General features: G+C 55.5%; 2 protein-coding genes across 2 annotated transcripts; both read right to left on the bottom strand.

Annotated features, from left to right (window-relative positions):
- Positions 1-425: 425 nt before the first annotated feature.
- Positions 426-11,620, bottom strand: Znf865 (zinc finger protein 865). Its single transcript, XM_059252556.1, has 2 exons — positions 11,529-11,620; positions 426-4,298 (listed from the first exon to the last, which is right to left on the bottom strand). The coding sequence occupies exon 2, from the start codon at positions 4,269-4,271 to the stop codon at positions 1,101-1,103; it is 3,171 nt and encodes a 1,056-aa protein (XP_059108539.1). The 5' UTR covers positions 4,272-4,298; positions 11,529-11,620; the 3' UTR covers positions 426-1,100.
- A 1,703-nt stretch (positions 11,621-13,323) lies between these two features.
- Znf524 (zinc finger protein 524) lies at positions 13,324-17,100 on the bottom strand. Its single transcript, XM_059252553.1, has 2 exons — positions 16,995-17,100; positions 13,324-14,374 (listed from the first exon to the last, which is right to left on the bottom strand). Exon 2 carries the CDS (start codon positions 14,334-14,336, stop codon positions 13,371-13,373), a length of 966 nt encoding a protein of 321 aa, XP_059108536.1. The 5' UTR covers positions 14,337-14,374; positions 16,995-17,100; the 3' UTR covers positions 13,324-13,370.
- Positions 17,101-17,143: the final 43 nt, after the last annotated feature.

The raw sequence follows: 17,143 nt of genomic DNA, 5'->3' as shown, positions 1-17,143 counted from the left end.
CACATTTTTTTTAAATAAAAATAAAAGGCTAAATACAAAAAGAAAGTTCAAGATTAGCCAGTGGTAGTGGTGTACACTTTTAATGTCAGTACCAGGGAGGTAGAGGCAGGGGGATTTCTGTAAGTTCAAGGCCAGTCTGGTCTATGCAAAGAGTCTCAACCAAGGGTTACACAGACAGACCGTCTCAAAAAAAAAGAAAAAAGAAAAAAATCAAGGCTAGTCTTACCTCAGCAGCAAGTCCATAGCCAGCCTAGAATACATGAGATCCTGTCTCCAGAAAGTCTGTAGACTGTGGTAAGTTCCACAGGTGTGCTCTCTCAGCCTACTGGAGTGTGAATGTCATGTCCAATCAATTCATGTTTCCCTAGTACCCAGGTCAGGACTTAGCAGACAGGAGGCTTCAGGTCACAGCGGTTGAGAGCATCGTGGAGGGGAGTCTTGAAATCTCAAGTCAGTTCCTGAGAGATCGACTTACCTGTCTCACTCCTCTCCACTTGCCCAGTTCATAGGCTAATGCCGGGGACATGGCAAATCCTCACTCAACCCAGGTGAAGAGACTGTGAGGTGGTGTGTGTCCATCTAGTCATCAGAATCCCCCAGGAACAGCAAGGACAGACCCCAGCGGCCCTGTTGATACGATTTATTGTTCTCTGCTCTGTACAAGCCGCGTCTTTCCCCCCACCCCCCAATCCAAGAGCACCCAGACTCCCACCTGTGCCCTCCCAACTCTGTTCATAGTCCACTGTCCAGCCAGATCCCAAAGGAAGTAGAGGCGGTGAGTAGTTCAGACCCGTCTCCTCCACAGAGTTCACTGGAGCCAAAATGCTGCTAGGCAGCCGATGAGGTTTACAAAAGAAGGCTGGACGGAGGATCAAGTTCAGTGTGTGACGGACGAGGAAGGAAGGGCCAGAATGGCCTGGGATTGGAGCGATTTAATCTTCAGTTTATAGGGCACGGGATCGGAAGGAAGCTAGACCATCTGTATTTTTTTAGAATGGGTACAGTTAGTGAGGAGGGTGGGGAGAGTCTGACCAGCAGTCCCAGAAGGGGAGAGTCCAGAAGGGAACATCTGATTGTAGTGGCACACTGAAACCTTCCGGTCAGGGATCCTTCCCGGCCAAGGCGTTTCCCCCTGTTCCGGGTCCCCCAAGACCCTCAGCCTTGTGCACCAGGCGATGTTTTTTCAGACCGTAGGTGTTGGCGAAGCCCTCACCGCAGGAGGAGCAGCGGAACGGCCTGCCGCCCTGATGGGCAGCCAAGTGCTTCCGGAAGTAGCCAGGATCCTTGAAGGCCTTGAGACAGGCCGGGCAGCGCAGCTCGGGCCGTGGGGGCTCGTGGGCACGCTGGTGGCGCAATACAGAGCTCAGGTAGAAGAAGCCCTTGCCGCAGTGCTCGCAACGGTAGGCGCGCTCGCCCAGGTGCAGCCGCTGATGCTCCAGCAGGTTGGAGCGGTAGCGGAAGGTCTTGCCGCAGGCGCCACAGCGCTGAGGCCGGGCCACGGCGTGCAGACGCCGGTGCTCGGCCAGGCTGGAGGACTGCGCAAAGCGCTTGGCGCACACTCCGCACTTGAAAGCGCGCTCGCCGGTGTGCACTACTCGGTGCTGCCGCAGGTACCAGGAACGCAGGAAGCCTCTGCCGCACACGCCGCACCGGTAGGGCCGCTGCTCTGTGTGACAGCGCTGGTGGCGCATCAGCAGGGCCGCCTCCCAGAAGCGCTTCCCGCACACCGGGCAGCGGAAGCCCCGCTTCTGCCGGTGGCTTCGGCGGTGCAGGAGCAGGTCGTACGCGCCCGCAAAGCTCTGGCCGCAGAGGCCGCAACCCAGGGTCCGGCGCACCAGGTGCACATACTTGTGAGTCACCAGGCCCAGGAAATGCTTGAAGCTTTGGCCGCACGTGGCACAGCTGAAGCGCTCGGCGCCTGAAGTGGTCCCGCCACCCCCTCCGGTCACCGTCGTCCCACCCGAATCCTCGCTGCCCCCAGACACGCCGGCCAGCGCTGCCACAGCCGCCCCCACCTCTCCGGCCAGTCCGTTGTCCAGCACGCTGGATGCATCGGTGCCACTGCTGGAGCCATCGGCGGACTGAGGGCCACTGGGTGTTGGCGGGAGAAGACGCTCCGGGGCAGCCTGGTGGACCAGCTTGTGCCACATGAGGTTCTCGATGAAGCCGAAGGTCTTGCCGCAGGAGTCACAGCCATATGGCTTCTCGGACATGTGGGCTTCCTTGTGGCTCATGACATGAAAGAGATCCGGGAAATGCTCCCCACAGTCTGAGCAGGCGTAGCTCAGGCCGTCGGCGGGCCCACCTGAAGTGCCCGCAGCCCCGGGTCCACAGGCCCCCGTGGCCCCCTGGCCCGTGGCGAGGCCCGTGGCTCCAGCCAGGGCGCAGGGCAGCTGGAGCCGGTGCACTTGGCGATGGCGCGTGAGGCTCTGCGGGTAGCCGAAGACCTTGCCGCACAGCTCGCACTTGTAGGGCCGCTCCCGGGTGTGCACCACGTGGTGCTTGCTCAAGTGGAAGGATTCACGGAAGCGCTTCCCGCACACTGGGCACTGGTGGGGCTTCTCCCCGGTGTGGATGCGCTCGTGGCGCTTCAGGGTCTCCCGGCGTCCGAACGCCCGCCCACAGATGCCGCAGCAGAACGTCTTGCCTGGGACGCCCGCGCCCGCGCCGCCAGGACCACCGTTCCCGGCACCACCGAGCAGCAGCGGATGCGCGCTGAGAAGTGGGACAGGCACCGCACCATACACCACAGCCGCTGCAGCAGCCGTGGCTTTCTCGTCGGTGGTGGTTGGGTCCGCGGGCAGGAGGTAGGGGCCCGGGGGGAAGGTGGGGGGCGGCTGCGGGACTGAGGCCGCCCCGTCCTTGGCCGGCTCGGGGGCCACAGGTGGCGCGTGGGCAGCCTTGTGCCGCAGCAGGCTCTGCGGGGCCGAGTAGGTCTTCCCGCACAGGTCGCACGGGTACACCGGCCGCGGGGCCCCCGCCCCTGCATGGGCCGCCTGGTGCTTGAGGAGGTAGGAGGCATCGCGGAAGGCCTTGCCGCAGATGCCACAGGGCAGGCGCAGCAGGTCGGCCGAGTGCGTTTTCACGTGCCGCTTGAGGCTCTCCCTCCGGTTGAAGCTTTTGCTGCACACAGAGCAGGAGAAGGGCTTCTCACCCGTGTGGATGATCTGGTGCTGGTGGAGGTGGCTGGGCTTCTTGAAGACCTTCCAGCACAGGGGGCAGGCAAATGGGCCCTCCCCGCCAGTAGTGGTGGGGGGAGGCATGGCCACCCCGGGTGGGGCGGCCGGGGTGGCATTCCCATCCGTGGAGGTGGCAGGCGCTGCAGGTGTGGCTGAGGGGCCCGAGGACACTGCGGCAGGGGCAGAGGTGGCTGTGGCACTGGCTGTGGGTACCGGGAGGCCCAGTGAAGGAAGAGGGGGCCCAGGCTGTGGCGGACCCCCAGCAGTTGGCGGCACATCCTTGTGGCAGCGTCGGTGGCGTATGAGACTGGAGACGTGGTTGTAGGTGCGGCCACAGACACCGCATTCGTATGGCCGCTCCCCGGAGTGCACCAGCATGTGCTGGACCAGATGCGAGGACTGTTTGAAGGACTTCTGGCACACGCCGCACGGGAAGCGACGCTCCATCAGGTACTTTAGCCTTCGGAAGTAACCCTTGTCGTCCTTGGTTGGGTCGCAGGCCGCCCCCACGGTGGGCCCAGGTGGGGTCTGCGTGGGTGTGGAAAGTGGCCCAGGGGTCCCGGTGGGAGTGCCCAGACCTGATGCCACCCCCGGCCCAGGCGTGGGCCCTCCTCGTTTCAGGTTTCCAAACAGGTGCTGGTGCCCAGAGAGGTCGACAATTCCCCATTGCGGGGCAGGGAAGGCAGCATCAAAGAGCGGAGGGGGTGGCGCCCCGAAGGTGGGCGGCAATGGCGGATCCAGCTTCTTGGCTTGGGAAGAGGATGAAGAAGATGAAGATGAGGAAGATGAGGAGGAAGATGATGACGAGGATGAGGAAGGAGCCTCCGCCTTGGGTTTGAAACTGGACTGGGGTGGGTAGTCATACTGGGGCGGAGGAGGCTGGGGTGGGGGCTGGGGCGGGGGCCCCGGGGTGCAGGGCAGGGCCGCCACTGCTTTGGCATGCTCCCCGTACAGCTCCATGGGCTCAAAGCGCTGGTGGTTGAGGAATTCCAGGAAGTCAAAGGGGTAACTCTGGAAGTGGACCCCGTCCTCGCCCCCGATGCCGCTGCTCCCGCCACCCCCGGCACCGCTGCCTGCCTGGTTTGCCTCCATCTCTGGCCGGTGGAGAGAAGGGAGAGCCTGTGAAGAAGAGGATGGGGACTGAGCAAGGGGAGCCGGTGAGGAGCAGGCAAAGGGAACTACATCCATGCTCCTGCACCAGCGCCCTTCTCCTGGCTCACCTGACATTCTGTCCATACATCAGTTTTCCTCTTACCTGTGTGGACCCAGGGTCATTCCTAGCCTCCTCCCAACCATATCTCCATCTTTTCCTGGATCTTCACACACCTCCCTATCCATCCTCAGACTGTCTTCTCCACACACCTGTAGGCACCTGCTTTCTCCCAGAACCTTGGTGGTGGTATGTGTGTGTGTGTGTGGGGGGGGGGGGGGGGTTCAAACCCTCCCCGCTCTAGACTGAGCCTCCCTCCACTCCGTGCATACTTTCCTCTGGTCTCAGTCCTCTCAGGTTTTGCCACTATAACATGAGGATAAGAACAGCACCCAGCTGAGTGGTTAAAACACTGGCTTTGGGAACCAAAATGGCAGCTTCAAACCTAAGCCCTTTCTTTCTTTTTCTTTTTGGCTTGAGACAGGGTTTCTCTGTGTAGCTCTGGCTGTCCTGGAAATCACTCTGCAGCCCAGGCTGGCCTCAAACTCAGAGATAAGTCTGCCTCTGCCCCCCGAGGGCTGGGATTAAAGGCGTGCCCCACCACTGCCTTCCCTCCTTTCTAGCTGTGTGACCATGGGCAGATGACTGACCCTCTGCCTCCACAACCACGGTGACTAAGGGCAACCCAAGCACTCAGGAGGCTGAGAGTGCTCCAAGTTTGAGGTTACCTTGTGGTGAGGAAGGAAGGGAAGGGGGGAGGGTAGGCGAGGGCAAGCAGGATTTGTCAAGCACAGGGCTGTTGTAAAGACTCAACATTTTAATATTAACATGTGGAAGGCTCCTCCAGGCACCTGGTAAGCACTCAGTATATGGTATTGCCTTCTATTAATTGATAGCATCTAGTCCAGTAGCAGAAATGGGAAGTCAAGAAAACGGGGGGAGAGCTCAACACTGGGAGAGAGGGGATAGTCTTTGACTGCAACGTAGAAAGGAAAATCCACTAGCCTAGGACAAGTCAGTTACAACAGAGTGCCTGCATTCCTGGAGGCAGCTAGCTCAAAGCCGTGGGATACATGCACAGACCTGGGTTCTGATCTGATCTCTGCTAGGATCCATGCTTTTCTCCACATTAAAATGGGCCGGACCTCTACACGGGAATTAGGATCCATGCTTTTCTCCACATTAAAATGGGCCGGACCTCTACACGGGAATCTGAGAGTGAAATGCAACATCCATCAGCAGTGTGCATTCCAGCTCTGTGCTGTGTGTGTGCCAACGATGATGACATCACACACCTGGGCAGACCTAGACTCCTGTCCTTCGACTGGGGTTTCTCTTAGCCCCTCCAGGCAGGCAGGCGGGCACACAGGCACTTTCTTGCACCACCTTTACAGTGTGTTTCCCATTCCTGCTGTTGGTCTGCCCTCTCTCCTCACTGGAACGTCAGCTTCCCAGAGTTCACTTCTGTGTTCTGACACAGCAGCCCCACTGAGCTTTTGAAGAGCCGGTGGGAGAAAGGCAGCTTTCTGCCCAGCATTCCTTGCCCCTATAGTTCTGGCTCTGCGCCCAGTCCTCACCTTCCTTACCATACTATAGGAAAAGGGGGAGGAGAGGACGTCCACCCAAGGCCCAGGACCTTTATTCAGTCTGCCTGGTTGGTTCTCGGCACCCACAGGTGAAAGGTGAGTATCTCCACCCCACCGCTACACAGAATTAGGTATTTTTAGTATCCAGCTCTGAGTGTTCTTGGACATGATTCAACATCCCATGCCCTTTACACCCCCTCCATTTAATCTAAGCTCCAGAAGGACCCAAGGCACAGCAACCAGAAGAGTGCATGCAGAACCTAAGTGAGGGACTCAGCCACCAAGGAGGAGGGCACAGAGCATAAGGATGCAGGAAGGAGATTTAGAGTGCTGTGGGAGGGGGCAGGGACGTGTGCTGGAAAAACAGACCCCGGCTTTGCTTGCCTCCAGGAGGACCTTAGTGACAGCCGCTGCGGCGTCTCACACAGGCTGGCCTAGCCTAGGCACTTCCACCTCTTAGCTCATCAGGCCCTTGTTACAACCTTAGGTGGAGACACCTTTTCTCTCCCCTGGACAGATGAGAACACTGGAGCACAGAGATCTAGTAAACCCCTCAAGGGCAAGTCTGCAGTAGAGCAATTGGTGTGACAGCCAGGAGAAAATCCCAACCCCCGTGGGAGAGGTCTTCCCAGGAGTTGTACCCTGAACATGGAGGAAGGTGCAGGGTAGAATTATGGCAACAGGAGTCTTCTTTAGGGATGCTCTCTGGGACCTAGCAGGTGGTGTAGGGGTTACTATTCAATAGATTCTGCCAGGCATGGTGGTGCACCTCTATACTCCCAGCATTTGGGAAACAGAAGCAGGACTCAAGGCTAGCCTCGACTACATAGTGAGTTTGAGGCCAGCCTGAGATACAGGAGACTGTCTCAAAGAGCAACAAACCCCATGGATTCTTCGTCTGCCTTGGGACATCCTTCCCCAGAAGTCAATGATACACCCCCCGGCCCCCATCCCACTCAGGTTTCTATACTCATACTGTCACCCCTGGCCCATCATCCGGCTGCATTCTCTTCACTACGTGCCATGCGTTTTTACTGTCGGACCTCTCAACTAAGGGAGAGGGCCTAAACAGCCCATTCCCTTTGCCACTGTGCCCTAGCACCTACCACGGTGCATACATGGACAAGCTGTGGGTACTTAACAAATACTTGTTGATATGCTGAGCTTCAGCCACACCTAGAGCTCTCTCCTCCTCCTCTGGGGGATCCATGAAGAGACCGCGAGGGAAACTAGAGAATGTGTTGCAATGCATGAAAATGGAAACACAGCCAGGTGCCATGTCCATGCTTGTAGTCTCAGCACTTAGGAGGTAAGAGGTAGGGAGACCAGGAGTTCAAGACTAGCCTCAGCTGCACAGCATGTTCAAGGCCAGCCTGGGCTATATAGCACTCTGTCTCAGAAAATAAAAATAAAAAAAGAAAATGAAAATACAACATACCAACGCTAGAGAGGGGCAGCTAAGGCAGTGCTCAAAGGGAAATGTATTGCGGTAGATATATTGATAAACACTGGCCAGATAGTAAACAAGGGGCAAGAAAGAGGCTTCAGCGGGTGTCTGCAGAGTAAGCCGGACTGAAGTCTTCAACTGTTCCCTCTTTTAGAAATATTTATTGTGTGTGTGTGTGTGTGTGTGTGTGTGTGTGTGTGTGTGCGCGCTCCCTGCACGTCTGTCTGTGCACAGTCTACACACCTGAGTGGAAGCCAGAAAAGGGTGTCAGGTCCCCTGGATTTGGGTTACAGGTGTTCTGAGCCACCATGTGGGGGTTGGGTTCTCGGCAAGAGCAGCAAGGACCCCTCCTCATTGGACCTATCTCTCCGGTCCCAAACTGCCTCTTTTCTGAGGTGGCACATGGCAAGGAAGAGTTTATGAGACTATAATGGGAGAGCCCCCCCCCCCACGACACATACCAGAGCTCCACATCAACACAGCCAGTTTTAACAGGGGTGAGGAGATGGTCCAGTGGACAGAGCACTTGCCATGTAAGACTCAAGACCAGAGTTCGGACCCCCATAACCCATGTAAAAGTAAAAGTTAGGTGGGCAAAACAACTCCCTGCAATCCAGCATTCAAGAAGGCAGAGATGGGGGATCCCCATGGCAAGATGCTTAGCTACACTAGCCCAACTTGTGTGCTTCAGATCCAGTGAGAGCCCTTGCTGCGATAGAGAAAGTGGAGCGGAACCAGGGAAGACACTCGCCGTCAACCTCTGGCCCCTACACAAGTATGTACATGTGCACATGCCACACACAGGGGGAAAAGCTTTTAACAGGTCACATCCAGTATTTGACTCTTCTAAGTCCTCCTCCAAACAACGAGAAGGATGGGTAGAATTACTGAGTCAGAAACACTGAGGCGTAGCCAGGTGTGGTGGTGCATGCCTTTAATCCCAGCACTCTGGAGGCAGACGCAGGCTGACCTGAGTTCGAGGCCAGCCTGATTTACAGAGTGAGTTCCAGTACAGCCAGGGTTACACAGAGAAACCCTGTCTCAGAAACAAACAACCCCCCAAAGAAACACTAAGGAAGAGACTTAGGGGAGAAGGTCACTGAGGGAAGAGGAGTTGAAGGAAAACAGTGTTGTTCCAGACTCCACACTCTCTTCCCTTTCAGTATTTCACTTTCCAAAATAGAAGTAGGCCCCTAGACCACTGTACACTGAAGACACGACCCGTCCCATCCTCTCCCTTCCTCCTACCTCCTAGTCACATCTCTCAGTTTGGCCAGCCACTGGTATTCACTGAATTCTAGAGTGCGGTGCTTGGTGCTTTATACAGTATGTCCCATTCACTATTCCCAACACTCAGAAGGATTGCTCTCCCACTTAGCTGGGAGGATGAAGGCCAAACCATGACCCTCCTGTTGAAAACTAGTGACCCCGTCTCACTCAGTAAAAGCCAAAGGCCTTCCAGTGACCCACACAGGCCCCCACAAGCTTGCAGCTGTTCCTCCAACATGCTGGCTCCATTTCTGCGCCAGGGTCTGTGTTTCAGGACGGTTGCTTTTGCAGGCAAAATTAACTCCCCCACACTCTCCTTCCCTCATCTCCTTCCTGTCTCTGTCCAATTCCTGTCTTCTCAGTGGGGCTCTGCGTGGCCAATGCCACCTGTCCCCAACACCTACACTCCCCAGCTAGCTCCATTTCCCTCTAGATCATTCACCAGCATTGAATGCACCGTATGGTCTGCTTTCCGTGTTTTTCCTGGTCTCCCTCTCTGATGCCATGTGCATGTAGAGAGTTGACGCTAGGAATCATCTTCCATCTCTCTTCCACATTATTCACTGAGCAGGGTATCTCAATCGAATTCAGAGCTCACAGATATGGCTAGTCTCATTAGCCAGGCTGCTCTGGGGCTCCTATTTCTGCCTTCAGAGACTGAAATTGCAGGTGGACCTCCCAACACACTGGCATTCAGATGGGTTCTGGGAATCTGAACTCTGATCCTCATGCTTTTATGGCAAGTCCTTTAACCACTAAGCCGCCTCCACAGCCCCAGAAACAAGCCTTTAAATGTTTTGTTCTTAACTCTGTCCTCAGGACCTAGGACAGTACCTAGCTTGCTAGTCACTTTAAACAAACTTTTGTTCCATTTATTTATTGTGTGTGTACCCATGCAGAGGTCAGAGGACAACTTATGGGAGTCAGTTCTCTCCTTCCACCATATGGATCTCGGAGACTGCACTCAGGTCATCAGGCTTGGGAGCAAGAGATTTTACCTGCTGAGCCACCTCACTGGCCACTTGGTAAACATTCCTGAATAAGCGAAGGGACGAGGGTAGGCAAACAGGGTGAGGAAACAAACAAACAAACAAACAAACCACAAGTCTAGCAAAATCCACAGCTCACACTCTTAATCACTCCACCTGCAAGGTGAGGAAGCTGTCAGAGCAGCGCCATGGTGGGTCACGGCAGTCTAGGACCAACCTTTCTGTTCTGTGGCTTACCTGAGGAGCAAGATGGCATGTGATAGCCCGTGTGTGGTCTTAGTAATATCCCAGCCCCTGCAACTCTGTCCTCTTATGTATTTTTATTTTGTGTGTGCTGTATGTCTGCATGTGAGGGTGTGGAGGTGGGGACCAATGTTGTGTGGCCTCCTCAACTGCTCCCTTTCTTTCTTTGAGAGTCTTGTGTTAAGTCTGGAGCTAGCCAGTGAGCTCCAGGAATCCTCCTGTCTCCATCCCCCCAGTGCCAGGATTACAGGCATAGTGCCACTATACCCAGCCTTTTTTTTTTAGTGCTGGGATTCTGAATTCAGGACCAAACATTTTACCAGTTGAACTATGTCCCCCAACCCCATGTAGCTTGATTTCTAATGTTCCCCTTCTCAACTAGTATAGCCAATCTATGTGGACAGGAAGTTCTGCCCATTTTATTCTCTGTATGAAGTAGATGCTCATTAAACAGGTGTTGAAAGTGTTTGTGAGTGAATAAGGGATGAGTGGATGCAGACAGACTCTTAGGAGCTTGGCAGGGCTGACAAAAGCCAGGCGACTTATCCCAAGGCTTTGGGATCAAGCCTTCTCTTTCGATTCTGCTCCAAACTCACAGCTGCTCTTCCACACACCACTGTTACCTCTGGAATTTTGCACCAGGTATTCCCTAGATCTTTGAATGGCACGATTAAATCTTGTGTTTCAGCATTCACCTCTGGGAATAGCTCACCAGACTCTCAGAAAACCCACAGAGCAGCACTGTTTCTGGTCTGCCTCTCAACTAGGCTGCAAACCCCTGTAAAATGAGGGTTAGTGGAGTCTCTGCCCTTCACCACCTATGGGAAAGGATGTAAGCAGCGCCAGGGTCTTTCCTAAGAAATTTGGAACAATGTCATGAGACTTGGCTAAAGATGGGGGGCGGGGGAGGGGAGACAAGAGCTACTGATGTTCCATAAAGAAACATTCTCTGCTAACTTGCATTGTTCTGGGACAGCAGAGGCCAGGATGAGGGGAGGGAGGGAAGTGGGGCGGGAGTGTTTCATGATAACCTGATGCTCAGCGGGCAGATGTTTCTCCCCGAATGGGGGAAAGGACTCTGGAGGGAGCAGTTCCACGGAGGGGTGGATTTGAGGAGGTCTTTTTGAGGGGGCTGCTGGAAGGAGTTTTAAAAAGCACTCTTGGCATAGGCGAGAATAGAAAATATTTTTGCACAGGCGCTGGGGATGGGTTGTGTGTGGTCCGACATGGTGGGGGGCAACTCTTGTCACAAAGTACTAATGCAACACCCCCTGGAGGCAATCCTGCAGGAGATCGGGACCGAGGGCTCATGAGCAGCTGCCCTGTAAGCAGAGCGATGCTGACGGCATGGGCAGGCTCTCCTGCAGGAAGCCGATGAGGCTGTGGGGAAGGGATCCGTGGGGGGCCCTGGCACTTGAGAGGTTCGTTACGAATGAGAACGCGTTGGTAGCCATCCCACGGTGACGGGGGGCGTCCGTGGGGGAAGAGATCAGGAGCGATCTTGTAGGGGACTAGTGATCGGGGATCCCCCTGCCTCGGGCCCGGCAGTGAAGCACTGACGTTCTGGGGGGGAGGGGGGTGCGTCCTGGGGACTGCGGCAGGCCAGGGCGAGACCCCCCGCCCCTGAGGAACCCGGGTCCCCGGGCCGCACACCCAGTCACTCACCGGCGCTGGGGTCTCCGCCGGGAGGAGGCTGAGGAGGCGGAGGAGGTACCGCCGCTCCGGGGAGACCCGAGGGCCCAACCGGAAGTGCCGCCCCTTTTCCCCCCCACTCCCCACCAGCCCCGCGCCTCCTGCCCGGAAGCGGAAGTCGCGCCCGTTCCCCCCGAAGAAGCGCCGGCGTGGAGGATGGCGGCGAGGGAACGGGGAAGGGAAATTACGCCGGCACAATGTCTCTACGACACGGGAGGGGGACGGCCTAGGCCGCTTCCGGGGGGCGAACGGAGGCTGGTGCGCCTGCGCTCACTGCGCCCGCTTCTTCTTCGGGCACCACCCACGGCTCCAGACATCCGGTTAGGACACACCCTGGGGGCGCGGGTCTCACGCCTGAGCCCCGCCCCCTAGGCTGGGCCCCGCCCATTTCCGAACGTCTCGGTAGAGGCTGGTTCGATTCCCGTGGCTGCAACGCCACTTAGTTTGTTCTATTCTTCCTTGTCTCCAAACCCCTACTTTTGGAATTCCACCCTCCCGCCCAGGCCACACCCACAGACCACGCCCCCTCTTAAATCCTGTCTCTCACACAAAAAGCTGTACACCGCATCTTGCATTTAAGAGACATCCCTTTTTTACTTTTTAATTTCTTCTTTTGAGACTTGGTCTCACACGGTGGCTCAAGGTGGCCTCAGATTTGCAGCAATCCTCCTGTCAGAGCCTTCGGGAACTAACTCTGGGATTATGGGGATAGCTCTCTAATAATTTGTAGGTCCTTTGCATCCTTTAAGTCAGTCATTACCAACCATTGGCACCAATCAGCATGATGCTCCTTAACCCAGACTTCCTGAACAGAAAGCTTTGGGTGGATTTTAGAAACCCGAGTCGAACCACTTTTGATGCACACCTCTCTTAACTCAGCCCCATTACGGACAGCTAAGCCTAATTCTATTCAGCCAACTTCTCCCTTTCTGGTAACTTTTTCTTCCCTCTCCATGGCCTGAATGGCAATCATGTCCATCCCTAAGCATCTTCTCCTAACGGTTAAGTCCTAATACCCCACTTTGGAAAGTACTTCCATGTAACTGTTTTTGAGATTCCCCTACCAATGCTCGCAGGTGTCCTTATCTTCTTGTAAGCCTGTCTTAAAAGATCTTTAACAACAACAATCTTGAACTCTGCTTCATTCTAAAAAGTACTTCTTTTAGCCCCACCCTTCAGTTAAATGCCATCCATTCCCTTTAACTTGCTTTCTGCCAGTCAAGCCTAAAATTCTTTGATCCTCACCCCAACTTTTAGCCTCCTTTCCTGATGCGACCTAGTTTGTACTGCCAAAGTACTGCACCTCATCTTAGTCCCGCCCTCCCCTCGAGCTCACATTCTTCTCTCTAAATGCTATGGAAATGGTCAGTTCTGTTCACCCTCCTCACCCCACTCCCTGGAGCTGGCCATCACTCAACCCAGGGCCTTGTGCATTCAAGGTACATTACCATTGAGTTATACTTCAAGCCCTCAACTTAGTTTTCCCTTCCTAACAGCAAGTCCTCTGGAAAAGAAATCGGAGCCAAAAACTGTCCTATGCAGAATGCCTGGGGATCCAGCTGGGGGGGAGGGCCAGAGTCACATTTGCATAGCCGGGTAAATGCTTCACAGCACTTGTCTGATGGCGACCAGATCGGGCAAGGCTTCTTTGGCACCATGCTAAAGAGATATGTGCAATGGACTTCTCTCCAATCACACACACCACAGTCAGGCAGGGTAATAGAGGAACCCTGAAAGGGACAGGCACCATGACTGAACACACTGGAAGTCAGTAGGCAGGGATTTATTTCCACAGCCCATACCTCCCAGAGCCTGTCAGTCCGAAGGAGGGCGCTCGATGGTATCAGGACCCAGAGGTTTAGGTCCCTGCTTTTGATTCCCTTCCGTAACGGGAGTACCACCAGAAACAAGGGTGTCTTGACCTCCTTGCCCCTGCCCAGCACCATCTGAACTCCCCTCTGTAAACCCAGACAGGGGAGAAGCGGTGGAGGACAGAGGCCAAGCAGGCTCCTTTCCTTCAGGACTCTCCTCCTGCACCCTTTCTGCAACAGGGACACCCTCGTCATCATCCCACAGCGGTTGGGGTCTTGGGTTCGGGGGGCACAGGCGCACGGGCATCCCCACAAGCTCTGGGTGCTTGCGTTTGTAATGGCGCCGGAGAGTATTGGCCTCGGTGAAGCGCACCCTGCAGGAGGGGCATTGATAGGGACGCTCGCCAGAGTGGATGCGGTGGTGATGTGCCAGCTCCCCCGCCTCGCGGAAGCGGCGAGGGCAGAGCACACAACGGAAGGGCCGATGGCCAGCATGGATGTTGCAATGACGCCGCAAGTGGCTGGACCGTTTGAAGGTCTTGCCGCAATCTTTGCACACGTGTGGCTTTAACTCTGAGTGTGAGATGCTGTGGCGTTCCAGGTCGGAGAGGTAGGGGAAGGCTCTCAGGCACACAGGACAGAAGTGTGGAGCCCTCTTGGGGCCAGAGCCCTGGGGCCCATCTGCTGCTGATCCTTCGGGGACTGTGTAAGGAACGCCCTGATCATCGATCAACAGAAGATCGTTGCTGCCACCACTGTCCACTGGTGCTGTCAACGGGGCTTCCTGCAGTGATTTGGGGGGGCGGCCCCGCTTTCGAGGGAGGGAGGACTTCAGAGTCCGATTGGAGGTGGCGGCTCCCCCTGGTGGCCGGCCTCGGCGGCCCCGGGGAACAGGAGGAAGTAAGGCCAGAGGTTTGTCTTCCTCCCCAGACAAAGTTGAAGGCAACGGGTCTGAGCTGGGGTTGTCCATTGAGCAGTGGGGAGCTTGAGTCTGGGTACCGGAGCCGGCTAAGAGAAGAGAGGGGGTGGCGTCAGTGCGGTGAGGGTCTGAGCTGACAAGTGCCCCAATAATTCTAACAAGACAATTCTCTACAAGGTGATAAGACATACTTACTGCCCTCCTCCAAAAAGTATCGTGACTCCCTAACCCATCCTTTGAATCTAGGCTTTCTGTCATGGCAGTCTGAATGAGAATGACCACACTCCCGATAGGTGCCTATGTTTGAATGTCTGGTTCCATTAGTGGAATTGTTTGGGAAGGATTAGGAGGTGTGGTGTTGCAGGATAATTTGTACACTGTGTGAAGATGTGTCATTGTGATTGGCTTAATAGAAAGCTGAACAGCCAATAGCTAGGCAGGAGAGGTTAAGGCGGGACTTCTAGGCAGAGAGGAACTCAGGGTTAGAATCTGGCCTGGCAGGAGAGCCAGTGAGATGCGAAAGAAGTTGGGAAGGAGCCAGGCAGTGGTGGCGCCCGCCTTTAATCCCAGCACTCGGGAGGCAGAGACAGGCAGATCTCTGTGAGTTCGAGGCCAGCCTGGTCTACAAAGCGAGTTCCAAGAAAAGTGCAAAGCTACACAAAGAAACCCTGTCTCGAAAAACCAAAATAAATAAATAAATAAGTTGAGAATGCAGTACAGAGGAGAGGTAACCGAGCCACATAGCAGAATGTAGATTAATAGAAACAGTTTAAGTTAGAAGAGCTGGTTGGGGAAAAGCCTACGCTAAGGCCAAGCTTTCCTAATTAATAGTAAGTCTCTGTGTCGTTATTTGTGAGCTGGCAGCCCAAAGTAAAGTCGGAATACAGTGTGGCCTTGTGGCCTAGATGGAGTAGGTGTGTGGCCTTGTTAGAGGAGGTGATTTGAGCTTTGAGCTTTGAGCTTTCAAAATCCTACGCCAGGCCAGTCCCCTCTACCTGAAATTTATGGATCAGATGTGAGCTCTTGGCTCCTGTTGGCCACCATGCTCCTGACCAAGATAATCATGGACTCACCCTCTGAAAATACAGGCAAGCCCCCAATTAAATGCTTTCTTCATAAGTTGCTGTGGTTATGGTTTTTCATCATATCAGTAACTCCTATAGCCTTTAAGGTCAAAACGAGCCAGAAAGAAAAAAAAAAAATCCAGCCGAGAGTGTGGGCCTTGAAACAGCCCAGAGTGGGCCACAAAGGCCTCCAAAAGCCCTCACCCCTGCAGAGATGGGGAGGTCTGAAAAGAGGCGGTCCTACGCAAAATCTGTTGATATGTGAAGGGCATATATCCAGGTTGCTAAGAGTCTGGGCTTTGGAGTCAGATAACCAGAAATCAAATGCAGAATCTGTCCCTTCCTCTCCGTGTGGCATTAGCCAAGGTCCTTACTTCTCTGGGCTCATTTATGTCCTTTGCAAGATGGCACTCGGGGTTTGTCTCTTTGCTTTTTTTTCTTTTATTTTGTTGTTGTTGTTAACCTACTAACCCGGACACGCTGTGGACGTAATACACAAAAGCCAGCAGAGCAGCATGGGTAGCTAAGCTTCACGCCAACCCTTTGAGGAAACACATTCTCTGTTTTGCAAACAGGGAAACAAAGGCACAGGAAAACCAAGTGAGTTCCTAAAGTTCTCTCTGCCAGTAAGTGACAATGACCCCAAGTCAGTCTAACTGATCTCAGTGGCCCGGGAAATGAAATGAGAAAGACTAGGAAGACTAGGACGTGTTTGAGTGTGTGTGTAGGGGGACATCTCGAGGTCTCCCGGTCCTCGGTTTGGATCCCGTTCTGCACGTGACTGCAACTGCACGTGACTGCAAGTGGCTTTGCCTCTGAGTCAGCTTCCTTCTCTGTAAAATCAATATACCGAGGTAGTGGGGAGAATCGACAGGAATAAGGAAGTTTCAAAAATGTCCTTATTACACTACCTGAAATACAGAAAGCCTCCCAAAAAATATGACCCTCACTTCTCAGTGCCCAAAGATCTCGGGACTGTGGGAATTAGATTGTACTTGGGGGACAGGGCAGCTACAGGTGCAGCTCTATGCCAGGGGACCCCTCTTTCAACTGTTTTGTTTGGTTTCTAGGTTTTCTTTGTGTGTGGGGCTGGTTCACCGACTCAGGGGCCTCACTCACACTAGGCCTGTGCTACAACCCCACGCCTTGCACCCCCTTTTAATATGCACACCGCGTGAGGTCCACGCAGGAGCAACTTTTTCCAGGATCACATGGTTTTTGCACCATGCGGTAGCCTGGGCAAAGCAGCTGAATTTCTGGAGCATACCTAGGAAGTGAGAGAGGGATCCCCTCCCGACCCTCCCCCACCCACAGTCGGGGGGGGGGGGGACATCTGCCTGTCAGCCCCGAGTGGCCCAGCCCGCAAGCGGGGCGGGGCCCTCAGGGTGCGGGTGGCCAATAAGCGGCGCGGGGACACTGGCGGCAGGGGCTGCCAGGAGGGGGGTCTGCGCGCGCGCGTGCGCGAGCGCGAGCCCGGACCGCTCGGCGGGGGCGCGGGGTCGGCGCGAGCGGGCGCGCGGAGGCAGGGAACAGGTGCCGGGGGCGCGCTCGGGCGGGCGCGCGCCCCCGGGACCACCCCCTTCCCCCCTCCCCCTCCCCCCGCCCTCCCCTCCCCGGCTCCCCGGGGCCCCCCGCCTCTGGGTACCTCATTTGCATGCTGCCTGGGCTCGCGTGTGTGTGCGTGTGCGCGCGCGCGCGCCGGGGGGCGACGGGCCGAGGCGTGGGAAGGGGCGGGGGCGGCGGAGCGCGGGCCGGGCCCCGCCCCTCGCCACGGACGCCGGTGGCCCCTCCCTC

Source organism: Peromyscus eremicus, unplaced genomic scaffold, assembly GCF_949786415.1.
Source record: "Peromyscus eremicus unplaced genomic scaffold, PerEre_H2_v1 PerEre#2#unplaced_72, whole genome shotgun sequence".
Classification (NCBI taxonomy): Eukaryota; Metazoa; Chordata; class Mammalia; order Rodentia; family Cricetidae; genus Peromyscus; species Peromyscus eremicus.
Note: the sequence above shows the minus strand (reverse complement) of the source record. Positions and strands in the feature narration are given on the sequence as shown.